General features: G+C 40.4%; 2 protein-coding genes across 40 annotated transcripts in view; both read left to right on the top strand.

Moving 5' to 3' along the window:
- CAMTA1 (calmodulin binding transcription activator 1) overlaps window positions 1-8,833 on the top strand; it is a 978,479-nt gene extending 969,646 nt beyond the window's left edge. For 20 of the 39 annotated variants that reach the window (XM_045387768.3, XM_045387747.3, XM_065530243.2 and 17 more), the window contains one exon: window positions 5,587-8,833. In XM_045387768.3, coding sequence (XP_045243703.1) covers window positions 5,587-5,619 — 33 coding nt within the window. In that variant the 3' untranslated portion in view covers window positions 5,620-8,833. The remainder of the gene's footprint in view (window positions 1-5,586) is intronic. The other 19 variants (XM_074021444.1, XM_074021436.1, XM_065530224.2 and 16 more) reach the window with 1 other exon arrangement.
- A 1,610-nt stretch (window positions 8,834-10,443) lies between these two features.
- Window positions 10,444-20,388, top strand: VAMP3 (vesicle associated membrane protein 3). The gene is made up of 5 exons (XM_045387859.2): window positions 10,444-10,533; window positions 12,599-12,668; window positions 16,103-16,261; window positions 17,070-17,121; window positions 18,552-20,388. Coding segments are annotated over exons 1-5 (303 nt in total). The 5' UTR covers window positions 10,444-10,531; the 3' UTR covers window positions 18,572-20,388.
- The last annotated feature ends 504 nt before the right edge of the window (window positions 20,389-20,892 follow it).

Raw genomic sequence — 20,892 nt, 5'->3', positions numbered from 1 at the left:
ACTGGGATTGTCTTTAATGTTAATAGCTGAATGGTCACAGGTCAGTCTTACTATTCTAATTACTTAAGTCAGAGCCAATAAGAGTTCTACTTTGCAAGTTACTGATAGGAGTCAGAAATGTGGCCGTGCAGCTTTCCTGAGGGCAGCACTGGCGCTGTGGGAACTGTAGCTTCTGTCCTGCATTGCCTGTATATCTTCTGTGTAAGGGAATTTAGAAGTAAGTGCAATTATAATTTTTTTTTAGATAACCTGGACATTTTTAGATTCAGTTCTTTCTTAGCCCTGAATGAGTCTAACAGTTGTAATTTCTTAAGAGAACTGAGCACTCAGTAACCCTTAGCTAAGTTTGTATAACATAACAAAAGTTTATCATGCACCTGTGTTCCAAGTCCTATAGATATGGTGACCACAGGTCCTGGATTTTCAAGTCGAATTCCAATTTCAAAAATTCTTGTCTATATTTACCAAGTTTGTATACCGAAAAATTTGCTTACAACATAGGTAATGTTAATGAAACCAGTTCAGTCCATTGATTTTGGCTTCAGTCTACAAAATTGAATTTTTTTTCCTTCCACTGAATTTTTTAGTTGTTTTTGCATAATGTGATCACAGCATTTGTAAGACAGATTAGTAACAGACGGATAGAAAACCATCTAATTCACTTTTTTTTTTTTTTTTTTTTTTTAAGACTAACAAGCAACTCATGCCTATAATCTCAGTACTTTTTGGGGCTGAGGCAGGAGAATTGCTTGAGGCCAGGAGTTCGAGACCAGCTTGGGCAATATATTTAGATCCTCTGTCTAGACAAAAAAAAAAAATTAAAAATTAGCCAGGTGTGGTGATGTGTGCCTATAGTCCTAGCTACTCAGGAGGCTAAGGCTAAAGATTGCTTGAGCCGAGAAATTCCAGGCCACAGTGAGCTATGACTGTTCCACTGCATTCAAGCCTGTGCAACCTTGTCTGTAAATAAGTGAAGAACATAAAAGCTAACAAGCAGGAATAATTATTATTACAAAAGCAGCACATACTAATTGTAGTGAATTCTGGAAATACAAATAACCAAGGAGAATCACCCAGAGATAATAATGGTTAAACTTCTATTTTGTATCCTTCTCATTGGTAAAGATTTATTTTTAATTAACATCTGCCTGAATAATCATTCATGTCCTTAACTAATAACAAGGTAATCTTAAATTTAACCATTTGAAACACTCTGATTTGAAACATATATTTCTTAAAATTTGTTTTAAAATTCTAGTATATGTCATTCTAAATCACTTTGGTGATGTAATTGTTTTCTGTTTCTTTGGAGGCAATGTAACATTCAAACATTATTTTATCGAGTTGACATTTGATTTAAAACAAAACAAAAATTAAGCACCACTGTCTCATCCTAATAATCTACCCTCAAGTAACATAAAACTTCATTTATGATTTCACTAGGGCAGATAGTAAGTCTCCGAATTTCATGTTAACTTTCAGAAGTAAGTTAACGTCAATATGGTCTATAAATTGTAAATTGGACAATGAGGCTAAAAATCTCCCTTGATTCTTAAACATGTTCTTTTCACATGTTTTAGGATTCTAAATAATTGTGTTGTAAAATCAATAAGCACATTTTATGTGAGGGTCTTCCCCCATCAAGAAGATTTTTTATTAATAAAATCAATATAGTGTCTTATAAAAGATGACACCTTAGAATTGAGAAAATGTAATTGTTGTTAATTTCATATCATACCATGGAAATTTCCCAAATGCATGTTTCTTATAAAATCTTTTGGAAAAAAACAATAAAATACGATTTTTTAAAAATTTCTGTGTTATCCTGGGAGATTTTTTTTTTTTTTTTTTTTTTGAGACGGAGTCTTGCAGCTCACTACAAGCTCCGCCTCCCGGGTTTACGCCATTCTCCTGCCTCAGCCTCCCGAGTAGCTGGGACTACAGGCGCCCGCCACCTCACCCGGCTAGTTTTTTGTATTTTTTAGTAGAGACGGGGTTTCACCGGATTAGCCAGGATGGTCTCGATCTCCTGACCTTGTGATTCGCCTGTCTCGGCCTCCCAAAGTGCTGGGATTACAGGCTTGAGCCACCGCGCCCGGCCCCTGGGAGATATTTTTAGAGGCAGTGGAATGTTGAAACTATAGGTTTGGAAGTCAGACAAACCTGGGCTCAATTCCCTGTTCTGCCATTTATTAACTGTGTGAATTGGGGCAGATTGCTTAATTCCTATAAATCTCAGGTTCTGCATTTACAAATTGGAGCTAATGGCAGTGTTGTGAGGACTACATAAAGTAACAGATATTACGTAACCTGTATAGTTATTGGAATTTAATACGTGTTCTCCTTCATTTTTTCCCTTTCTTTTTTTCTAATTCCTCCTTGAACGACTTTCTGTAAAAAAAATGTTTGTGCCATTTAAGTCATTTTGATGTCATGTATAATGCTAGCATACTATGATAACTTTATCACGAAGCTAAGAACTAAATTCTCCACTTTAACTCAGGAGTCGTGAAAGCCTGGAAAATATATCTGAAAATTGCAGTGTTCTTATTTTTCCTATGTAGATATTGTACGTGGACATGCACCTCTCCTTAACTTAGTGGTCTGTGAGGCCATCACTAATTTCATAGCAGAGTATTTACATGACAACTTTAAAACCTTATGAAAACAACTTTTTAATTAGTTCTGAAAGAAACTGAAAAAACTGCAAAAACAAATGTGACCATTTTAACTAAAAGAAAAATGTTTTAGGGTATACCTACCCTGACCAGCTGATTATAGATTCTTTGGTGTGAAACCACATAAAACAGTTCTGGTTTATAATTCACTCTCCTTTTTATTTCATCTCAATGATGAACTTAATATTTCTAAAGCATCCCTGTTCATTCTAGAAAAATTGTGAATGTATAACATCTTTGTGTTTATGCTATCAGATTTTGAGTTCAGGATACCTCAAATTCTAGACATCTCACCAGTGATGGAGTCACTGTCGCATATTTGTGAATGAGTTCTGTGGTAGTGCAGAAAGAAAACGTAGCATTTGAAGTAGCATGCACAGGCTGCGGAAATTCAGCAGATAGGCCTGCACAAGTACCGATATTGCATGTCCAGAAGCAAAGTTGGCATCAGTGCATGCCTTGCATTTCCAGCCAAAGGGATGTTAGTATAGATACTGCATGTTTAAAAATTGAACAGACTATAGCATGTTTCAATTTTTAAAAAGCCATTTATTTATCAAGTATGCATGTCCAAAATTAGGGACCTCTAGTGATGTACAATTCTATACTGTAATATGACCCAAATTAATCCATGGTATATTTAATTAAAAAATTTCAAACTAAGTGATATTTGGATCTACTCATGAACATAGCAATGTATTCTAACTGTACCTGTTAACAAAAAAAGATTTAGCGGTTTCAGAGATAGACTGTCTGTCACTGTCAATTTGTAAACATCACGCTAGGACCAAGCTAGGGCTTGGTATATGTAGTAAGTAAATCAGACAAATAAGCAAGTTTTCAAATATTATAATTCTTTTTAGTATTACTGATAACATCATAAAGCTTTTCTTCTAAAAGAGAGCATCTTCTCTGTGAAGAGATTATATCAACTTTGCAGAAATGATTCTGCTTGGAAGTGGTAAATATAAATGTTTTCTTAAACTGCTGTTATAGCATATGTGCCATTCCAGACTCTCAACCTATACAGTATAGCAATAACTGATTACTGGTTTTTTCACAATATTTTCTTTCTGCCTATTATCAAGTTTTACTTGAGGCCGGGCCTGGTGGCTCATGCCTGTAATTCAAGCACTTTGGGAGGCTGAGGTGGGCAGATCACTTGAACTCAGGAGTTCAAGACCAGCGTGGCCAACATGGCAGAACATCTCTGCTAAAAATACAAAAATTAGCTGAGCGTGGTGGTGCATGCCTGTAATCCCAGCTACTCGGGAGGCTGAGGCAGGAGAATCACTTGAACCCAGGAGGCAGAAGTTGCAGTGAGCTGAGATCGCACCACTGCACTTCAGCCTGGGCAACAGAGTTAGACCCTGTCTCAAAAAAAAAAAAAAAGTTTTACTTTACTGGTATAACTTAAGATAATAGGAGAGACTCTTAGGGAATCAGAAAAATATATTTGAGATTATGGCCCTCTGTATAGCACCACGACAAATCCATCTTTTCCTGGTCATGCTGTTGCAGAAGAGTATGGGTGTCCTAAGAAGCTGTTGCTCCCATTTGGCTAAAATTAGCCTCTCACACCCATTTTTGGGAAACAAATGTTATTATATGGTATGCAGTACCACAAACTGTGACTTACACCACATGCATTGCCTTCCATTTGATCATTCTGCTATTAAGGCAGGTTCGTAATTGTCAGTATAGAGAAATACTCTTACAGCAGACAGCTGCTTCCCCAGCACCCCATCTGCATCAGGTAGCCATATCCAAAAAAAACTGAGACTGATTTTTATATTAAAAATTACAGATCGGCAGTGATAATTAATAAGTAATTTGCTGATGTGAACTTTCCATGGCTCAGTCTATAACAACATTACTTAAATTTGTTTACTACAGTATGTTTGATGAATAGAACAAAGTACCTTATCAGTATCGCACCCTATGGCTATCCATCTGGGATCACTGGGAAGAGGAACCTGAATGTCTTTTTAAGTTATAATGTGGAATGGGAGGAAAGTAAGGAATTACAAAAATCAAAGCCTCCAAAAACCTGCGTGAAGGAGTAGAGTTGTACAGATGTATGATTAGGTTCAAGAAAGCTAACAATCTTGAGTCTATGAACAAAGCAATAGTAGCTTAATCCTTAGATATATTAAAAGCTAAATAGGCCGGGCGCAGTGGCTCACGCCTGTAATCCCAGCACTTTGGGAGGCCGAGGTGGGCGGATCACAAGGTCAGGATATCGAGACCATCCTGGCGAACATGGTGAAACCCCATCTCTACCAAAAAATACAGAAAATTAGCCAGGCATGGTGGCTAAATATAGAAAATACAGAAAATTAGCCAGGCACGGCGCCTGTAGTCCCAGCTACTCGAGAGGTTGAGGCAGGAGAATGACATGAACCCGGGAGGCGGAGGTTGCAGTGAGCCGAGATGGCGCCGCTGCACTCCAGCCTGGGCGACAGGGCAAGACTGTCTCAAAAAAAAGAAAAAAAGAAAGCTAAATAAATGCATGTACAGTTTTCCTAATTTACATCACATGGAGTGATAGGACATTAATGGTGGTCCACCAGACTAAAAAGAAAGTTATTTGAATAAATTTTTATTAAGATAAACATGTGATTGTCACACTTGATTTAATACATTAGACTTTGATTTTGCTGTATTCTTAGAGCACTTGATGTAGAGCAAAGCTTTAGAATGATTTTTTTCACCTTAAGAAGGGTCACATCTTTTCTTTGAATATTTTCTCCAACAATTTCACAGGAGTTTCTTTTGCCATCAATCCTCAAAAAGGGTTTTAGTCTTGGCTCTTCAGTTCAGAGGGTGTGGTAATACCCCTTTTCTTTATTTGGTCGCAATTCACTATAGAGTTATCGCTTGCTGTTTTGTTTTGTTTCTCTTCCAGAGTGAAAGAATTGAAAAAGGCCAAGGAACTTGAAGACATACAGCAGCATCCCTTAGCAATGTGACATTGCTTTTCAGACTGTTTTCATTTCTGTTTTTAGCAGAGACATGCAACAACACACACGCACACACACACACGTACACACACACACACAAAATCCCTCTGCAGTTTTGGGGAGATCAGCTGCAGGATTTTAACAGGAATGTTTTGGTCATTGCATTTGCACTTTCATGGACAACTTTTAATTTGATCAGCAAGACATCTTGGAACTCAATCTTCTGTTGGATCACGGGAAATCAAGACACCAGGAGGAATTGAAAGAGGCTTCCTCTTCTCAGGAAGAAGCCATTTCCTTCTCATATAGGGCTGTATTCAAACATCGTGTGGAACTGTACAAATATTTATACCAAAAATATAGATAAGAAAAGGTGGGGCTATACTAGCAACAAAAAAGAATGCTGTTCCTGCACCTGCCGGTTATTTCCAAGAAGCTGAATCTTTGGGATTGATTCTCAGTGGAGGGCTTAGATCATACAAAAATCTTTATTGGGTCCGTGTGTTCTCATTTCCTTCACTGTTTATTTTTGTTTGTTTGTTTGTTTGTTTTAATCTCTACAGCACACTTAATGCAACTTTTGAAATCTGCAGGTTTTTAATGTCTTGTGGAAATTTGCAGAGGGGCAGGTGTGTGGTAAACGGGTAATGCATGGGAAATAATGAGAAGCAGCTCACAGAGTTTAAATTATTTTCTTGTCCCCACCACCTTCCAAGAACCTGCGAGGGTAGTAATCATCTTGTCCCCTTTTTCATGTTCAGCACTTTAATTTTTTTGCCTTACTTTCATGTGCAATGAGAATTACTTAAGAATTGATAAAGCATGTAGCCTTTTTTAGTAACCTTGGAAGCTGTAGTAATTCTAAGGAATCATGAACCTTGCCTGGACATTTGCCACCTAAACGATCAGCGTGGTGCTGCGTTCTGGCCAGTAAATTCCATGTTTTTGGCTATATCTCATCCAAACTGAGCAGTTTCTGTGTATATATAGAAGGTAGAAATGAAAAGTGAGAAAATATTTGAAAGGGATTATATTAATTGCTAAATATTTTATTCACAAAGGTCAATAACATGGCAAGATAAAATTATTTGTATAGTTTTGTCTGAATGAGCGAGAAAAATGTGGATGTACTGTTTGTATATATTGTATATATTAAAACAAAGAGATATGTGCATGAAATCAAGAAAAAAGAAATGAACAAAAGCAAAGCATTAGTGGCTATGGTCTGTAAAATGAAACAAAAAAACTTTATTTCACTATAAGAGTACTTTATTTTAAATGTTCTTTAGAAGAACATTTTGCTAAAGCATGACTAAACTGCAAAAAAAAAAAAAAAAAAAGAGCTACTGTATTTAGACTTAGGAAAAAAGGCAGAGTAACATTACTTAAAAAAAGGATATGTTTACATTTAATTTTGGCTACCAGGAGTTTAGTTTACTTTATTTAAATTTTCTTTGCCAATGGTGCCAAGTAATGTGAATGCTAATACTGCTTAAGAAAATTAAGTTACTTTTGCAAAACAGATAATCATAAGATGAAATCAGTATGTAGCTTAACACCATCCACTCACTCCAACAAAGAACACTTAGAATGATTTAAAAACCTGACAAAAGAAATAGTGTGAAAAGTAGAAAAACGTCACGTTTCCATATCTCCTGCTGGAAATCAGAAAATGTAATAAAATTGCACACAAAAAAATAACTAAAAAGGAAAAAGATGCAGACTGGTCTTTTAGAGATGGCATGGTATATTACTATTTCCACATAATGAGGAGCCAAAGAAATCTGATGCTTTTAACAATTAAACTACTAATGTTAAATTGAGAGGATAAAGTTTGCATTTGCTGATGCCAGTTTAAAATTCCCAGGTTACGTTTGAGGATCAGTTGGTGTAAAGCTGAGATGTTTTTTCTTGGTTCTGGCTGCCAACTGTGAGTTAAAACTCAAGGCTTGTTGTGAAGCCTAAAAATATTCACAAATAAGCTTTTAAACTGGTGTCTTTGGAAGGAAGGTAGATACAAAAAGATTGTGGTAAAAACTGGGGTCAGTGCTCTTGGTGCCTTTTCTATAATTGTACTTGTTTTTTAATTACTTCCTTTCACTGCCAACCTCGAATTACTGTACAGTATATGTCTTTCTGCTTGTGATCGGCTTTGACAACAGTGACAGCCCCACAACTAGTAGCCACCTGTACATTTGTAAACTGACCTGACTCAATTTTGTTTTTAAATGTGTGGGTTATGTTGCAGCTGTTGCAGTCCCCCAGATACCTATTATTTTACACAGTTTGACCTACAGGAGGACACTTGAGTAATTTACAAACACAACTGCATTCATAAACGAGAATAGAACGTGAAAGCCAGCTCTTTCAGAATATCCTCTAGTAATACTGAATTTAGATATCTTTATTCCATATATTATGGTACAAATAACTGATCTTTGACCAGAGTAATGACCTCAGTGGATTTGCTTTAACCCTCACGTTTTTTTTTTTTTAAATGTTTCACATGTTACATTATTAGCTGAATACGTTAGAAAATGACAGATGATAGAGAGTTCCATAGAATTAAGAGGGTTCTCATGGAGGGGATAGGAAGTAGGTTTGAAGCCTACTGGTGTAACCTACCAGTACAACTGTGAATCCTAGGTGAGGCAAAAAGGCACTTCCACTGAAACGAAGCATTTCTGACCGCTTTTTCTTGGTTATGACTCTTAATTTCGAATATAAGATGATAGGTAAGCGCAGCTTTCTTGGATAATCTGAATTCCCAAGTGCCAGGAGTAGGATTTCATTATAAAAGTAATAGCTAATCTTATTCTATCTCCTGAAGATTTAATTGCTATTCTTGTTACCCATTCGAAATCAGCTGTACTGTGTGAACGAAATAAAGACAATTAACACGAACCCCTCTCTGGCTGCACGGTCGCTTATGGCAGTTCCACACAGTAGTTGGCGCCCAATGGGGGGTCCCTGAGACTTGCATGTAAAACTAGTCTAGATGTCTTCTTTTTTGTAAGTTTTATTTTTGTAATTGTGCATGTAAAGCATCATTGAATCAATGGATCTGTTGAAGAACTCAGCTGCTGGAAACCATGCAAAATGTTTTGAATTGCCCTTAAAATATGGAAAATGTTTTCTGAATGCTTTATATTCTTTCTGCTGTAAATTAAAAATGAAGAAAATTTCCCCATACTACGTGTGTGTTTTGCTTTAATGTGACTGGGTAGTGAGATCTAAGGTGATGGACACGTGTTTCAAAACGTATGTAATGATGTCAAGTATTTCCTTCTGATCCAGATGTAATGTTTTGACATTGAATGTTACATTGTTTCAGCTAGGTCCATGAAAGAAAAAATGTCTTCCAGCCACCATTCAGAGAGCTTTTCACCTATCTTTCCAGGCGCCTCTCAACATATCAATCATTTGTGTAAGGCAGTGCAGTTATTTGAAAGATAGACACTAATTTAATTCACCTTTTCAGTTACAATCCTCTGAAAGTCTTCTAAAAGGCATTTTCCAGCGATGACGAACGTCCTCCTTTCTGAGTATTGTGTCATCGCTGCTCCATTCCCTTTCACTGCAGAGCCTCTCCTTATCTCCCTAGTGCTCCCTCTTCCATCTGATCCATCTGGCCGCTACTGCCAGAGAAATTGTGCAGCACGGATCTCCCAAGTCCGTGAGTCAATGGTTTCCAGGGCCCACTACAATCAAATGACATTTTTCTTGTTTACCCTCTTTATTCAGTCTTCTTTTCACTTGTACCCAACCTGCACCCTGTAGGTGGTCTGTGCACACTGCGTCCATTTTCACTGCTGTCTTTGTTCATGGTGTTTGTCCAACCCTTACTGGAAAGTTCTTTTCTGCTAGTACCCAGCTCAAATCCCACCGCCTTTGTGACAGTCTCGTTTATTCGAATATATACGAATGTTTCCCTTTTCGAAGTATTCTATTTAGAGTTGGAAAAAACAGCATAGTATTTAAGTACTGTATTTTTCACTTCTCATTTAAGAGACCCACCAATGACCAAACACCTATAGTGTTTTATTTTTTGATGTCGGTAACTGTGTTGGTAGGAATATTTCAGTGACAAATATATACAAGGTAACTCACTGCGTTCAGATTTGTGCTTCCCTCCCTTCGACCAAAACCTGAGGACCTATTCTGTGTTAGGGCCTAAAAATACAGAAATGAAGGAACTACAGTCTTGATGCCAAGGCTCTCGTAAGCAGATTATAATATGATCTGCAGGGACAAATATTTGTGTTACCGAGGAAAACATGAGCGGGAACCTAACCCAACCCCATGTGACAAATACCTGAAATGGACTTCCTATTTCAACTACTTTCTCAGAGAAACATGGTGCCCTCGGGATCACTAGGTTAATCTGGAACATTCAGCAGAAGCCAATCATCTGTCTCTAATACTGTTAGAGAGAAATGGTCCCGAGCCCAGAATAACATGAGTTGCGCCCACCCTCACTTATCCACACAGTCCCCAGCCAGTGCCTAATGCGCCACGTTTGCAGACCACGTCCCCAAGCGCCAGCGCGGGCCGCGGTGCAGAGAGGAAGCTGTATTGACCTGCACTCTGCGTTTCAGAGCCCGGACCGCCCTGGGACCCCTGTGGCCCTCAAGTTCCCAAGTGACCTAGTCCAGGGAGTGGACATCTCGCTCTGACCCCGCCCTGGACGAGCCCGCCACGACGCGCCCGCCCACGACGCCCCCGCCCACTTCCGGCGCGCCCCCTCTGCGCCCCGCCCACTCCCGCCGGCCCTGCCTAGTGACGTCTTTGCCCGGAGTCGCGCCGTTCCGCCCATCTCCTTGGCCTCCGGTCCCTACTTCGCTGCTCTGCTGACCCTCGCTCGCCGCCGCCGCCGCCGCCGCTGCCAAAATGTGAGTGACGCTGCGCGACGCGGGCGGCTTCGGGCCCCGCAGGCGGCAGCTCGCGCTGGGATCGCCGTACCGCCCAGTTGCCGCCGGCCGCCGCTCGGACGCAGGCCGGGGCTGCGCGGGGATCCCGAGGCCTGGGGGTGGGCGGTAGCCCTTGGGGCGCGGGCTGCAGACGGCCCGGGCGGGTTCCGCTGCCATGGGGCGGACGCGGAAGGGGCGAGGGCGGGGTGGCGAGGCGCTTCCCGGAGGAAGTGAGTTGCCCGCCCGCACCCCGCTCCTCGCCCCTTCCCGTTCTAGTCCCAGAGGTCCCGGAGAGGAACGGGGACGACTGCCCTGGTTCGGGAGGGCCGGCTCTCGGCCCAGTTGGGCCCCGGAAGTTGCAAAAGAAAGGACCTCGGCCCTGTGCTGAGCCCCTGTGGGCCCAAGAGCTCCTTGCCTGGCTAGGGGCATCTGCACTGGAAAGATCACTTAACCGTGGGCCTTCGCACTCTTAAGCGAAAGCGCTCTTGTGGCCCTTGCAAACCGGTGCTTCCAGTGGTAACGCTCAGAGAATGTTCATGGTTAAGAATCACAAGGACCCTCTCTTCCACCTCCATTCTGTTCATTGCTCACCGTCGGAGGAAGCCCCGGGTTTCTTCCAGGAGTTGGGGACCCCCCCTCGAATGTTCCTGCTGAGGCTGCTGTGTCAATAGATCACAGTGGTTAAGATCTAGATCCCAGGTACACAGGACCTGATCTAAAAACAATCTGAACGGCAGCCAGCTGTGTTGACTTTTTAAACCTCACTTTACTTATCTGTAAAATGGGAGTAATATTCCCCTCAGAGAGTTATGAGAGTTGAAGGAGAAAATGCATGAAAAGAGTCTAGCACCACGGCATGGTCCTTACTTATCTACCAGACACTAAACTCTGTGAGGACGGCGATGAGATCTGTTGTAGCCCTGGTCATTGACACATGACAGATGTAAAGTGACTGTTCAAACAGTCCATCAGACTGTTGTATACTAAGGTACATGCTAGGTGCTATCTAGGATACAGAGAAGAGAGTAAGAAGACCCAGGAACCTGTAATCTATTCGAGGAGGCAGGACTTTATACCTGAAAAACCAAAGTGATACTTTCCAAGTAATGGAGCCAATAATGACTTCAGAGTCAGAGTGGTTAAGAAGGATCTGCATGAGGAGAAATAAAGCCTTTGATGAAGATTTTAAAAGATGAGTACCTTCCCGGGGCGGGCGCGCTGGCTCATGCCTGTAATCCCAGCACTTTGGGAGGCCGAGGCAGATGGATCACCTGAGGTCAGGAGTTCAAGACCAGCTTGACCAACATGGTGAAACCCCGTCTCTACTAAAAATACAAAATTAGCCGGGCGTGGTGGTGCATGCCTGTAATCCCAGCTACTTGGGAGACTGAGGCAAGAGAATTGCTTGAACCCAGGAAGCGGAGGTTGCAGTGAGCCGAGATCACACCATTGCACTCCAGCCTCGGCAACAGGAGGGAAACTCCGTCTCTCAAAAGAGGAAAAAAAAAAAAAAAAAAGAGTACCTTCCTAAAAGGGGAAGCATTGCTTCAACACACCTTTCCACTCACACCAACCGCTCCCTGCATCCCAGTGTTCCTGACTCTGTTTCTGTAAATTAATCTATTTTTCTATATTGGAAAAAGGGCATTCTATAACTGTTTATAACTATGAAAACAGTTCCTGCCACAATGAAAAGATCAGGAGAGTACTGAGTACGTTCAAGCAGATGTGTGCCTTAGAACAAGTTTCAAAAAAGGACAGTAGAGTTTACCTGTCGTGGGATCAGATACTTCAGGGATACAAAGTAGGTCCTATTAAACCTTCACGTTTGTCCCTTTAGTAGGTGGGACAGTCTTGGAAATTATAGAGAAATTAGAAGAAATGTAATTAAAACTTTTGTTCATTGCTTCAGGAAGAATTTCTTTTTCTGCTTTAGTTCTAATGTAAGAAATTGTTAACAGTGAGAGTCCTGGAGTAACTTCTTTATACTTAAGAAAATGTATTTGGAATCATAATTTACTCATGCTCCTGCCTTTACATGTTCCAGGTCTACAGGTCCAACTGCTGCCCCTGGCAGTAATCGAAGACTTCAGCAGACACAAAATCAAGTAGATGAGGTATTGCTCTGAAATGTTGGAAATATGAATTTTAAACAAGTATGAGCACTCTGGAAATCTGTTTAGAAAAAGTATCATGAAAGTGTGAATGTAAAGCAAATTCTGACTGTATCATAATTGTAACAAAACTTTGCTCCCTGCTGTGCTGGAAGATCTAAGCAAAAGTCAGACTTTCTAGGTTTCATGCTTGTTTTCCTGTGGTAGAATCACATACCTGCTCATAACATTTAGCTCAGGAAAAATAAAAAATCATATGCTTAAAACATGAACACCACTCCCTGAGTGTATTCCCCAAGAACCACTTTATAAAATAGGATAATACAATGTTAGGATTAGGTCTTTAGATTGCTCAAGCCAAGACCAGTTCTTCTGATCAGATTTTTTATCAAAATGCTTTGTCCACTTACTAGTTATCCAGCCTGAGCAAGCCTCTCTGTAGAATTCATCTCTAATGGCTGTCCACTGACTCACACAAAGTAGATACTGTCAAACTCCATTAGCCCAGCAAATCTCTATTTGTAGAATTCTTGAGCTAGAGGACCTTCATCTTTTGTTCTGCACTGTATGTGGAGAACCACAGCAAAAGATTGAGAAATTCAGACTAGTATTTCCACATTCCTAAAAGCTGTCACTGTCCAACAGATATGTTTCGGTCTTTCTGCATTTAGCTGCCCTAAAAAACGGTTAAAGTTATGTTAGATACTGTTGTGAAATAATATAGTAATGTTTTGATCTGATGGTTTTGTTCGTGAACTTCTAAAAATTTTAGATTTTCCCAGTAAGAAACCCATTGTAATTCTGTCCTGCCTGAAATTTCTGTTGACTTATAAAATCAAATTGGAATTTTTTTTAACCAAAGGAATTTTAAGGAGGGTTGTTTTTTATTGAGGTGAAATTACCATAACGTACAACTAAACATTTTAAAGTGTATATAATTGAGTGTTATTTAGTATATTCGTAATATTTTGCAACTGTTACCTCTTTCCATTTTCAAAACTTTTTCATCACCCTAGAACACTTCATACCCATTTAGTAATCATTCACTATTTCCCCTTCCTCCCATTTCCTTGTTACCTCTAATCAGCTCTCTCTTTCTGTGGATTTGCCTGTTCTGGATATGTCATATAAAAGGAATCATACAGTATGTGGCCTTTGGCATCTGCCTTCTTTCACTTAGCACAAAGTTTTTCGCATTCATTTAAGTTGTAACGCGTTGTACCATGTTCCTTTTTATGGTTGAGTAATATTCCATTGTATGTGTATACACAATGTGTTGAGCCATTCATTTGTTAATGAGTCTTTGAGTTGTTTACATCTTTCAGCAATTATGAATAATGCTGTTATAAACATTCACAGGAAAGATTTTGTTTAGACATATGCTTTCATTGATCTTGAATATATACCTAGGAGTAGCATTGCTAGGTCATAGTAACTGTATGTTTAATTTTACGAGGAACTGCCAAATTGTTTTCTACGATAGCCACACCATTTTATTTTCCCACCAGCAATGTCCAAGAGTTCCTGTTTCTCCACATCCTTGCCAACACTTGTTTTCCATTTTGATTATAACCATCCTACTGAGCTCTTTGGGTTTTCATTTGCCTTTCTCTAATGATTAGTGATGGTAAGCATCTTTTCATGTGCTTATTGGCCATTTGTATGTCTTTAAAGAAATGTCTGTTCAGGCTTTGCCCATTTTTTAATTGGGTTGTTTTTGAGTTGTGAGAGTTTTTTATGTGTTCTAGATATTAAATCTTTCTTTAGTAGACATGTGATTTGCAAATACTTTCTCCCATTCTGTGGCTTGTCTTTTACGTTCTTCAAAATGTTCTTTTTTAATTTTTATCTTTTTTTTTTTTGAGACAAGAGTCTTGCTCTGTCACCCAGGCTGGAGTGCAGTGGTGCAGTCTCAGCTCAGTGCAGCCTCCAAGCCCCGGGTTCAAGTGATTCTCCTGCCTCAGCCCCCAGAGTAGCTGGAATTACAGGCACCCACCGCCTTGCCCAGCTAATTTTTTGTATTTTTAGTAGAGACAGTGGTTCACCATGTTGGTCAGGCTGGTCTCGAACTCCTGACTTCAGGTGATCCACCTGCTTGGGGCTCCCAAAGTGCTGGGAATATAGGCATGAGCCACCGCACCTGGCCTGATAATGTTCTTTGATGCACAAAAGTTTTTAATTTTTATGAAGTCCAGTGTATCTGTTTTTCCTTTTGTTGTTCTTGATTTCAGTATCAAATCTAAGAATCCACAGTCAAATCCAAAGTAATGAAGATTTACCCTTATGTTTTCTTCTAAGAGTTTTATGGCTTTAGCTCTTACACTTAGATTATTGATCCCTTTTGAGTTACTTTTTGTATATAGGGTGAGGTAAGGATTCAACTTCATTCTTTTGCGTGTTGGCTCTTCAGTTGGCCCGGCACTGTTTATTGAAAAAACTGTTGGATGGCCTTCGCACTCTTGTCAAAAATCAATTGGCCATAAATGTTTTCTAGTTTTCATTGTCCAAGTCATTCGCCTTTTGGTTAAATTTATTCCTAGGTATTTTATTCTGTTGGATGCTATTGTAAACACAATTGTTTCCTTAATTTCCACCTCAGATTATTTGTTGCTGGTGTATAGAAACACAACTGATTGCTATGTGTTGTTGTACCCTGCAATTTTGCTGTATTTGTTAGCTCTAGCAGTTTGTTGTGGATTCTTTGGTATTTTTTATATAAAGAGAATCATCTGCAAATACAGATAGGTTTATTCTTTTTTTCCAATTTGGATGCCTTTTCTTTCTCTTGACTAATTGTTCTGTTCAGAACTTCCAGTACAGTATTGAGTGGCAGTGTGAAAGTGAGCATCGTTGTCTCGTTCCTGATCTTAGGGGGGATGTCTTTCACCATTGAGCATGATATTAGTTGTGGATTTTCCCATAAATGCCCTTTATCATATTAAAGAAATTCCCTTCTATCCTTAATATGCTGATTGTTTTGATGATGAAAGAGTGAGCTCATTTTTTTTAAAGCGAAAGTTTGGCTCAAAGTAATAAAGTGCTGACCTGAAAGAACAATGTGCCCATAGATTGTCTTTGAAGTCTCTGTGCCTCTATTTTTTTTGGGACAGAGTCTCACTCTGTCGCCCAGGTCGAAGTGCAATGGCGCAATCTCACCCACTGCAACCTCCGCCCTCTGGGTTCAAGTGAGTCTCCTGCCTCAGCCTCCTGAATAGTTGGGATTACAAGCACCCAGCACCACGCCCGGCTAATTTTCTTATACTCTTAGTACTGAGACAGGGTTTCGCCGTGTTGGCCAGGTTGGTCTCGAACTCCTGACCACAGGTGATCCACCCGTCTCGGCCTCCCAGAGTGCTGGGATTACAGGCGTGAGCCACCACACGTGGCCCTATTCCTCCATTCTTTGTGCATTACTTGTTGTGATCACACTCATCTAGGTGGTGGACATAATGCGAGTTAATGTGGACAAGGTTCTGGAAAGAGACCAGAAGCTCTCTGAGTTAGACGACCGTGCAGATGCACTGCAGGCAGGCGCTTCTCAATTTGAAACGAGTGCAGCCAAGTTGAAGAGGAAATATTGGTGGAAGAATTGCAAGGTAATTATCTTTTAACTCACCTTTACATTTAAGCCCCCTTCTCCATTCTCAGAGAATTAACAGGCTACAGATAATGGACTTTCATGACTCTGGGAGGTGGGTTTGATTTCCTCCACATGGAAATGTGGGTCCACTGTGAATCTGAAACACTGACTACATACCCTTTCCTAGCCTCACCCTGGGAATCCTCTATGTGTTGTGGCTGATCTTCAGAAGATGCACGTAGAACAAGAATATCCAAAATCACTCACAGTCATCAGCCCCTCCCAACCCTCTACCCCAGCAGGGCCCCAAACACATAGGAGAGGGCTGGAATTGGTTAGTTTTCGTGTAGTTCTGTGAATGGTTCCAAGGTCAAGGGAAAGAAATGCTAGAAAGCCACAGTGTGCCCAACAGAAGAGTAGAAAGCAGCCCGCCCAGGAGCACGAGCCAAAGCAGATTTTATACAGTCAGTGAGTCAGCGTGCTGCGACCAGATCCAGATGTATCCTGTCCTCTGCCTTGTTTACAAGTGACACTTTGAGACACAGGGCAAGCTGAGCAGCCTTTCCATATGTGGAAAACTTGTATACACACACAAATGCCTAGCTAGAGGCCACACATCATTTGAACATCTTTTAAAAAGCAGGGAAGTTACCTTCAGGCCCTAATTGAGAACATTTAATTTAGGCTTTAGAAATTATGAATTCTTCCAGACTGTAAGCACCTGAATTTCCCTTTCAGTGACTAGACGAATATTATATGATAGTCTTCAACAAGCACGTTATGTCTGCATTTGAAATGTGATATGGATACATGTTTTGTTACAGATGTGGGCAGTCGGGATTACTGTTCTGCTTATCTTCATCATCATCATCATCGGTGAGTTACCCTTCTCCAAACTGATTGGAAAAGTCTTCTCCATGTGTTCACAGACCATTGATTTTGTGTACAAGAACTCAGATTAAAATTTCCCTCCGAAATGTTAGTTTTGGCTAGGCGTGGTGACTCATACCTGTAATCCCAAAGCTTTGGGAGGCCAGGAGTTCGAGACCAGCCTGGGCACCATAGCATCTTTACAAACAATTGTTAATAATTAACCAGGCATGGTAGTGTACACCTGTAAGTCCCCGCTACTCAGGAGGCTGAGACAGGAGGACTGTTTGAGCCCAGGAATTCGAGGCTGCAGTGAGCCATGATCATGCCACTGCACTCTAGACTAGGTGACACAGTGAGACCTTTTCTCAAAAAAAAATAAAAGGTTCATTTATTCCAAGGTTTTCAGTTTTCTTTAATAAATGTTTTAGGTATTTGAGTTTTAAGTCTTGATACTTGATATAAACATTAATCCTTTGAAGTTAGGGAAAATTTATTCATTTCCACTTCTTTTCTCTGAATATATTTTTATCATATATTTACTTTTATGTAACGTAGTGGTTAAAAGCATGGAGTAACTGTGATCCATCCTGGTTACACCACCATCCAGCTGTATGGCCGTGGACAAACAATTTAATGTCTCTGGGTTTCAGTTTCCTCATTTGTAAAATGGGGATAATAATAGTACCTGCTTGTTTGCTTGTTAAAGGATCTGGTAAATATATAAAAATTGGCTGGGCGTAGTGGCTTACACCTGTAATCCCAGCACTTTGGGAGGCCAAGGCGGGCGGATCATGAGGTCAGGAGATTGAACCATCCTGGCTAACATGGTGAAACCCCGTCTCTACTAAAAATACAAAAAATTAGCCGGGCATGGTGGCAGGCGCCTGTAGTCCCAGCTACTCGGGAGGCTGAGGCAGGAGAATGGCGTGAACCCGGGAGGCGGAGCTTGCAGTGAGCCGAGATTGTGCCACTACACTCCAGCCTGGGCAACAGAGCAAGACTCTGTCTCAAAAAAAAAATAATAATAAAATAAAAATTGCTTACATTGGTGCCTAGCATATAATAATAAAAATAATAGCTATATAAATAATATATATGTATACACAAACACACACATACAACTATTATATAATATTCAAACAACTCATTGCCATCTGTAGCCCAGTATATGAGAACTGAAACATGACTTCTTTCATTGATTGATGGATGTTAGTGGATGTTTCCTTTTAGCGGGAAGGTACAATTGCTTGGATCCTTTTGACTCTAGTCTCCTTCCTCTAGCCCTCTGTAGAATGGAGAGAAGCCAGTAGTAGGAAATCAGCCCAGTCTAATTTCTGATCACATTTAGACCGCAGCATTGGATGTTGGCTTGGGATTCGCACTGAGAGATTAACCTGCTGTTTCCCCTGCCTTTTTGCGTCTCTCCTTCTTAGTGTGGGTTGTCTCTTCATGAAGAACCAGCGGAACTCAAAACTGCTATTCAAGAAACCTCTTCAAGACTTTTGACTTAGAACCTGCTATATTATCAAGCTTACCTACTGTTATCTCTAAAATGTTTTTTTGTGTGTTAGTTAAAGTTGAATTTCTAGGAAACGTGCCTTTGTTTTTTAATATGCACTCCAAATTAGAAGTAAGGCCAGCCCCGTCCACATTTTGCACAGTGCCTTTACAGATTTATGTATGGGCTGATGAAGAGGCCTTCTTAAGTTCCAGAGTGCTATAATCTAGATGTAATGTTGTCACTAATTAATTGCCATTGCTCCCAGTAAGTTACCCTTGTCATTCGGCATTATTTTCAGAACCACATTTTAAAACTTTGGGTAATCGGATTTCCAACTTGTGCCTTCCAGGAAAAAACACTACTGCCTAACACAAATCTGTGATAACAACAGGCTGTGCCTTATTTTGATAATTTTCTGATTCCCTAGAAGAGAACCCTCTACTTTTTGTAAGCACTACTGACTCTCGCTGTATTTAAGATGCTGGTGAAGAGCTTTTGCTCTTGCATTAGATTTGAAGATGTTTACGTTGTTGTTATTGTTATGTATCACTTGCTAAAAATGTTGTTTAATCAGAAATAACCTCCTTTAAAAAAATTTTATAGAACTATGGGTATGACCAAAGCTTCTATTTTGCCAAAAAGTTAAATGCCGATAAAATGGCCTTAAGTGTATTCCTGATAGTTAAATTCAGAAACCTGCCAAATGGAACTCTAGGTGCCCCTTCAGAATTAAAATCATTACCTTGTGTATGAAACTTGTACATCTTAACAGGCCTTTCTTCCTTTTGAAAGGCTGTAGACAGTGTGGCTCCTCTTCTGATTCAGTATTCTGCATGGGGGTTAGAGAAGGTTTGAGGTAGACTCTGACCGTCTCATTCCTATGGACAGAAGAGTTTTACCCAGCAGTTGGCAGATTATCAGCTGTGGACTCCAACATGTTTCTGATAATTATGCAAGCAACAATTCTGTAGCCTCAAGTAAGACCACCTGTGAACTTGATCATTATCTGGCCCAAATATGAAGATAAACGATAACTTTTTGGAGTTTGTTTCCTATTTGTAGTCACATCTGCTTCCTAAATCATTTTCTAAATTACGCCTGCAATTAGGCATTGGTCAGGGGTGAACGACTCTTTTCACAGAGAGTAGCCAACTAGAGACCTTTGCTTTGATACCATCAACTGCAGAGAGTGCTGTTGATGGGAATGCTGGAAGTAGCTGTTGTCGTCAAAGAAACTTTGTCATCGGAGAAACTTTTCTTGTATACATGAGACTCAACATCAGGATACACAGCTTAAAGATGGGAATTCAGATATGAAAGAAAACAGGCAAGGAGGCACTGAGGGAGAAAGACACAGACTTTATTGCTCTGTGGCTCATTGTTACTGGAATATTCTAAAACTCTTGTTCACATGCTATTAAGACTTATAAAGCAGCAACAGCTGAGGCGCACCAGGACACAACTTCCATTTCTTTAACATCTGTTCCCTTAACATCGCTGAAATGATTTACTTTTGAAGACATGCCTTGCAGTGTGGCTAGCTGTGAGAAGAAAGCAGCTGGCAGTGTTAGGACACTAGCCCACCCTCAGCGCAGGATCTCTGGCCAGGTGTGACTCTGAAACCTTGGTGCTCGCCCCTTGGCCACAGAGCTCAGACCCACGTAACCCACTGGCTCCTGCATTAACCCAGAAATACCTCGCTTGTATCTGTGCACTTAGCTGGGAACTTACCCACTGTAGTGACCTAAATAAAGTGTTTATAAACATGATTGTGGCACCTGTGTTTCTTGTAGAGGAATAGCTGCACCTGATCCAACTCCTGAAACTGCCATTCCTTGCTGCTCCCCATACCTGTCCCTTAGAAGCTCTGAAACTCTCTCCCCTTTTCTCACCAGCCCCTCTCTAGGTACTCTACCTTTTAGTACCCAGCATTTCCCCATACCCCAGTGAAGAGAAGCAAACCACTCCCCTTCTGATAAGTGCTTTTTAGTATAGGTGAGGAAACTGGCTTTTACACAATTACTAAAATTTAGGATTTGGCTTTGGAGTTCCCTAAATAGATGGTCTTTCAAAAGGGATGTGCGAGCTGACCATGTATGTGGTAGACTAGATGGCTGCTGACATAGACCCTGGGATAAGTCTGGATGGGTGAGGGACATCCCCAGACACATGGCTCTGTTTTGTTCATGTAGATATTTTCCCCATGAATGTATTTCCATTCTTACTCTAGAACCCCTAGGAAACAATATAATATGGGTGGAAGAGGACTTTTG

Source organism: Macaca fascicularis, chromosome 1 (genome assembly GCF_037993035.2).
Source record: "Macaca fascicularis isolate 582-1 chromosome 1, T2T-MFA8v1.1".
Lineage (NCBI taxonomy): Eukaryota > Metazoa > Chordata > Mammalia > Primates > Cercopithecidae > Macaca > Macaca fascicularis.
The sequence above is the reverse complement of the archived record's forward strand: the minus strand, read 5'-3'. Positions and strand labels throughout refer to the sequence as shown.

Coding starts and splice junctions, on each gene's coding strand:
- VAMP3 (XM_045387859.2), top strand. Junction 16,262..17,069: donor ATTGGTGGAAGAATTGCAAG/GTAATTATCTTT, acceptor GTTTTGTTACAG/ATGTGGGCAGTCGGGATTAC. Junction 17,122..18,551: donor CTTCATCATCATCATCATCG/GTGAGTTACCCT, acceptor TCTCCTTCTTAG/TGTGGGTTGTCTCTTCATGA.